We start from the raw sequence: 6,263 nt of genomic DNA, 5'->3' as shown, positions 1-6,263 counted from the left end.
AAACAGAATAAAACTGTTCCTTTAAGAAAAAAATTACCTTGTCTTTGTAATCAGCACTAGCCCCCCACAGCACAGCACCAGAAGCTCCCAGGGCTGCGCTCTCACCGATACTGCTTACCAAATCAATCTAGAAAGAAACAGACAGCATGTTACTGCAAGAAACCTACATGACCTAGACTAGTGGTTTCCTAGAATATACCCTCGACACATTCTGCATGTCTCCTTTGTCTGACACAACCATTCAGGTCTTGGACCAGGGTTGTCAAACTCAGCTCCTGGAGGGCCACAGTTCTGCAGAATTTAGTTCCAACCAACATTTCTGTAGTTTTAATAAAAACAATAACCCTGAAGGACTTGATTAGCTGGATCAGGTGTGTTTAATTAAGTTTAAATCTAAACCTGCAGTGCTGTGGCTCTCCAGGAAGTGAGTTTGACACCCCTGTCTTGTAGGGCTGCACGATTAATCGTTTTTAAACCGAAATCGCGATTTGAAAGGGTGCGATTTTCAAATCGCAAGAGCTGCGATTATTTCGATTTATTATCAAATGTGGTAACAAGCATATAAGTCGTTTTTGACAGGTCACTTCAAGTGCATATTACGTCTTCATGCTTATATTACGTTTGATGCAGAGTTTAACCAATAGGGGGCATTTTAACACTGCATGTAGAGACATGCACGGGACGTATTTTTCAGTCCCGCCTCCGCAGAAATATGTTGATCTCGGTCCGTTCCTACCTCGACATTCATGTTTTGTCCCGCTCCTGCCCGCATAAAAGTAACCTATATAGTTTTTTTTTCAGTACATCAATTGAATTTACATGAAACAGTTTTGTAACATCTCGTAAGTTTCACAAAACCCCAGCATAAACGTCCCCGATAAAATATTTGTTATATAGGCTAAGCATCAACATTCACAAACCACTGTTATTCTTAACAGAATTAAGAGCAAGCATGAGCTACTGTGTGTATCCAGAGCAGAATGCAAGCAGACAAAGCTAAAGTTGACATCTCAGTTCATTTGCGATCTCATAAAGCTCTAACACAATGAATATTATGCACAATGAATCTTTCACAATGTCTACACACTTCGTGTGTTTTAATTCGCGAGCACGCAATATTCAGCACTGTGCAAGAATGTTTGAGCAGTGAGTGGATTCTAACTTAAACACCTGACTGCCTATCCTTGTGCTTACTGATAATAGCTGTAAGTTGTATACTAGTTGTTCTTGCTGCTTTTGTGCAATAGATGAATAACAATATTTTGCTTTTTAGATATTTCTATTTTGCGGGGATCCCGCGAATCATTTTATTTTCCCGCGTCCCGAACAGCCGCACTCGTCCATCAAGTTTTGTCCCGCGCCGCAGTCGGTTGCGTCGGGTCCCGCTATACTCCCGTAGGAGTGCAGGTCTCTACTGCATGTACTGAGCAAATAACGTTAACGCCATTCGGAAAAGATAAGCGGGAGCAGCGGCTCAACTTCCCAACAAAGTGTCTCTTAATGTAGGTTATCATCAGTGTTTTACTGATGTAAAATTGTTTACAGTGTGTTTGGATTCCTAAAAGTTTAAGATTTTAATAATATTTTATTATATAATTTTAATTGTTCATTTTATTTTATTTAAGATACTGTAGTTATTTTCTTAATTTGTCATGATAACTGACAACTTTATTTTAAAAAAGGCAACAATGTTTAAGAGGTTTTAAATAAACAGTAGAACAGTGTAGCATACTTTGTGATTATGCTTGGTCTTTCTTTGGTTCTGTTAAAGCCACCATATCAAACCTGTAGCTCTTTTATGAAATAGTAGTAAATCGCATTTTAAATCGCAAATCGCAATTTTGATCAGAAAAATCGCAATTAGATTTTTTCTCCAAATCGTGCAGCCCTACTGTCTTGGGTTGTATCCCAAATCGCCATTTTAAGTGGTGTTCGAAACCATAGTGGACATTTCCGAGTGTACTCATTCAATCCCACAATGCACCGCAAAAACGAGTGTAAAATCGTTGTACACTTAACGGCTAGAAATAAGCCATAATATATTGTGAGTGTCGCGCCGATTGAATTCCCGTGTCTCGCCAAAAGATGGCGCCCGCAGCTGAATCATCCATCCATTCATTTTACAACGCGCTTGTCCGGGCGTAATACAGCGTACAACACAGGTACAAATTCGTTGTAAATTGATTATTGAGTTTGTTTAACTAGGGTTTATACGTAATTTCCGTGACATAGTAAAAGATAAATCCTTTAATCTTACTATTGGAACTGTCCGTTTTAAATGAGTGTTAAACAGCAAGCATGCAAAAGCGCCAGTCCATCCGTTGCATTTAGTGTCCGAATTCACTCACTCGTTTTCATTCACTCCTTCAAGTGAACTGTATGAGTGGACTAATGTAGGGAATAGTGAATGAGGGTATAGGGGGTGATTTCGGATACAGCCTTGCAGTCTCTACTAATAAGAGTTGAATCAGGTGTGTTTAATTAAGGCAGGGTGCCAAAAATCGGTCCTGGAGGGCCGCTGTCCTGAAGAGTTTAGCTCCAACCTCAACTGAACACACCTAAACCAGCTAATCAAGCTCTTACTAGGCATACTAGAAACTTCCCAGCAGGTGTGTTGAGGCAAGTTGGAGTTAAACTCTGCAGGACACTGGCCCTCCAGGGCACAGTTTGGGCATCCTTGGATTAAGGACAACAGATAAGCAAGTAACAAAATGTTGTTAATATTAGGGTTTCATCGATCCAATACTCTGGATCGGTATCGACGCCGATCCAAGCTTTTTGAATGGATCGGATATCGGTGATGCGTGACCGTTCCAAATTCGATACCGTTACCAGAGTTTGATTAAATAAATAGCAAGAAATAATAGTCTACTGTAAAACTATAATAATTCATACAAGAACACATTTTTAAAAAAATATTGCCTTAAAAATAAAATACATTTAAAACACGTTGCGCTTACATGGACTTCACGCAAAGGATGAGTCAAAGCAACTGACCTTGACAGATGCATTTCATTGGCAAGAGAAACTTTCAAATTAGATCCCTAAGCTGTAAAAGAACAGAACTGACCCAATTAGCATATTTCTGTTTGCACTCAGGGGAGCTTCAAATGTTTCTACGTTTTTTGCAACGTTGAATAAAGTATCACAGACATATCTCACCAATCCTTTCATAAACAAAGTATAGAGAGGGTGTATATAAGTGACTGACCGTGCAGTATAGAGAGCTTTGTTGATTATAATAGAGCTTTGTGATATTGCAAACCGAGTGACAGCTTTTAATACTTTCTAAGTTTGTAAATGAGATATTGATTTAATACAGCAGTTAAATAAAAAAGTTATTATTAAATTACTTGCATTGTCTGACTATAACACTATTGCCTGATTTTGCTCTATTTCGTCGTCAAAAGTAGTCTGAAACAAGTCACAACTGAGCACAATGATCTCCATTCAAACACAGCGGTGTTTCGTTTATGAATGAACGTACGTTTTTAAACGAATCTAGTGAAATGATTCAATTTCCCATTCAAATAGAGAGTCACTTGCTTGAATCAAATGAATGAAATTATTCATTTATTAATTTAGTGTCTTGCCGCCATCTGCTGGCAGATCTGTTCAGTTATTTATATCAGTAATATTTCTGTTTTCAAAATGTTATTTTTAAAACATTAATCTTAATATGAATTTGTGAATTTGATTACACTCATGCATGTCTCTTTTTTCCCCTCTTTTTCGTCCAACAATGTGCAAGCAGATTTGGCATTTCTTTCTTTACCAAAAACAAATAAATCTTAATGAAAAAGTGAATTGTATACATTCTTTAGTTCTGAAGGTAAAATACCCCCACTGATATCGGCCTGGTATCGTTATCGGCCGATACTAAGAATTTTTGGTATCGGATTGGATCGGTTTTGAAAAAATGGTATTGTTGCATCCCTAGTTAATATCACTGTTTTCCATGTTCATGGAGTAAATATGTTTACATGTTTTTTTCAATAATGCCGGATAACTCGGGTTTCATATGCGTTTGACCAGTCATTATACACATACATTACTGGTAGTTCCTATAGAACTGTTTAGACCCTACTCTGAAGTAGGAGCTAATTCAGTCCCCCCAAACGGAGTTCCTAAAATCAAATAATTTCCTAGTTCCTGTGGTGCAAACATGCAAAAAAAGTGGGAACTTTTGCCAATAGTTTTAGGAACTGTAAAAAAGGTCCTCCAGTGCAAAAGTCCATGTGCAAAATGTGCAGTGTTGGGGGGACTCCATGAACATGGATGGGTCCTATTTTGCTCCTGGAAGGAGACTATCCTTCAGAGTTTAGCTCCAACTACAGTTAAACACATCTGAACAAGCTTATCAAATTCCTCAGACTTAATGTTACTAAAATTTGTAGCTGAAGTCTGCAGCAAGTTTGCACACCTCTGGCTTAGACTATGCTTTGCATGTTTTGGTTTTACCATAGTTGATATATTCTTTGCCATGGTCTATAACAGACAGGAGTCTCCATACTGTACCTCATTCATGTAAAGCTCCCTTTGGTCTCTTAAGAGAGGCCGTAGGTAGACGTAGACTGGTGCAGTGTGGTGATGTTTTGGCAGGGCTGCCACTCTTGTTGCCTCTTGCACCTGGTGACGAACAAACAGTGCAGCGCTCCTGCTTCCGCTCACAGAGACCGGCAGGTATGCTGATGGGTAAAGGGCAGTACTAGCCTCCCACAGCCAGAGCAACTCGTTGTTCAACTGTTTTGTTGGCTCTGAGCAAGTACCTGTATAGTTTGACTCCTCAAAGTCATAGTTATAGCAGTCTGGGAACAAGTAGTATCCCCAACGGTGCAAAGGTCGAAGATTGATTCCTGTTTTTAGAGTTTCCTCCATGAAACGTCTGGCTTCATGCTGGAATTGTTGTTTGGCATCTCTTCTTGCCTGTTGCGTATCTAGAGAAGAATTCTGCTTAAGGGTGTAGTTGATGGACAGTTCCTTGTAGATCTCCTTGTCATCCAAATTCCGGTCAAACATTGGAAGCCACTCCTCCCAATCCATGACAGCAAGACCAGTTGTTGAGTCTGGAATATATTGGGTAAACTCTTCCTTAGCTTTCTCCAAACTAGCAGATAGGTTGCCCCTCTGCGGGATGCCACCGTTATACTCTTTCAAGGACTGGAGGTCTACATATGGGTAAAGCCCAATTCGATTTTTGTAGAACAGGGTTATGGATTGATTGCGTTCCCTGGCTGGTGTTGTGACCGCCTGGAACATTGAAAAATCTAGAGGGACCTTCAGTTGTTGGCATTTAGAAATAGGAGCATTCCACAATAGAACAAAAGGACTATGGAAGAGAGGAGCTACTGTTGGTGGAGGTGGTTGGTGGAGTGATGTGATAAGATGCCCCAATGTAATGAAGAGCAAGGTGTAAAACGCTAACTGCTGTTTCCTTTGGTCTCCCATCTGCGTACATTGATTGAACAAACAGTCTGTCAGTTCTAATGATAATATTTTAAAATAAGTGAAACATTTGTACTACGATATCTTATAAGATTGTTTTGGCACAATAGACCCTGAAGTATTCATTTCACCAAACTATCTTTGCCAACTATCAACTTGACCAATCCTTGTATGGTGTTTTGTCTAAAGCTTTTTTAAAATGCATCAAAATATCAGGAGCTAGGAGATGCCTCTATTATTAAATTGCATATTTTTAAATAGCAGTTTAGTTTGAGATTTATAAATAATGAATATCTTACCGAGTCAGTTGGGTTTCTCCTGCTGCAAGAAAAAAAATATGCAGCTTGCACAGGTTCCTGTTAAATATTAGCAGAGGTCAATGTTTAAAAAAGCAAGACTGTGCTTGTATGTAACTGGAAATGGATTAGTGTAGTTGGAAATGATCAATATGTTCTCTGGTTACTTTTATAAACCATTTCCTAAACATCAACTCACCTAAATTGACTTTAAATTTGATGTAATGGCAAGGCAAGGCAAGGCAAGTTTATTTATATAGCACATTTCATACACAATGGCAATTCAAAGTGCTGTACATAAAAGGAATTAGAATCATAATAGCATAAAAAATCATAAAAATTTAAAATAATAATCACAACAATAAAAACTGAAAATTTAAGAACATTTAAGATGATTTAAGAATTGATTTAAAATTAATTAACACAAAAATGATTATACATAAAATAATGCAATCTGTTCGGACGCAGCACAGTGCTCATTCAATAAATGCACAACTGAACAGATGAGTTTTGAGTCTGCAT

General features: G+C 38.4%; 1 protein-coding gene across 1 annotated transcript in view; it reads right to left on the bottom strand.

Moving 5' to 3' along the window:
- Window positions 1–5,792, bottom strand: part of spam1 (sperm adhesion molecule 1) — a 21,264-nt gene extending 15,472 nt beyond the window's left edge. The window contains exons 1-3 of the mRNA XM_073831649.1: window positions 5,745–5,792; window positions 4,519–5,448; window positions 38–127 (exon numbers count right to left, since the gene is read on the bottom strand). Of these exons, the coding sequence (XP_073687750.1) occupies window positions 38–127; window positions 4,519–5,448 (1,020 nt within the window). The 5' untranslated portion in view covers window positions 5,745–5,792. The remainder of the gene's footprint in view (window positions 1–37; window positions 128–4,518; window positions 5,449–5,744) is intronic.
- Window positions 5,793–6,263: the final 471 nt, after the last annotated feature.

Source organism: Garra rufa, chromosome 25, assembly GCF_049309525.1.
Source record: "Garra rufa chromosome 25, GarRuf1.0, whole genome shotgun sequence".
Classification (NCBI taxonomy): domain Eukaryota; kingdom Metazoa; phylum Chordata; class Actinopteri; order Cypriniformes; family Cyprinidae; genus Garra; species Garra rufa.
This window is presented reverse-complemented; position numbering and strand designations above follow the sequence as displayed.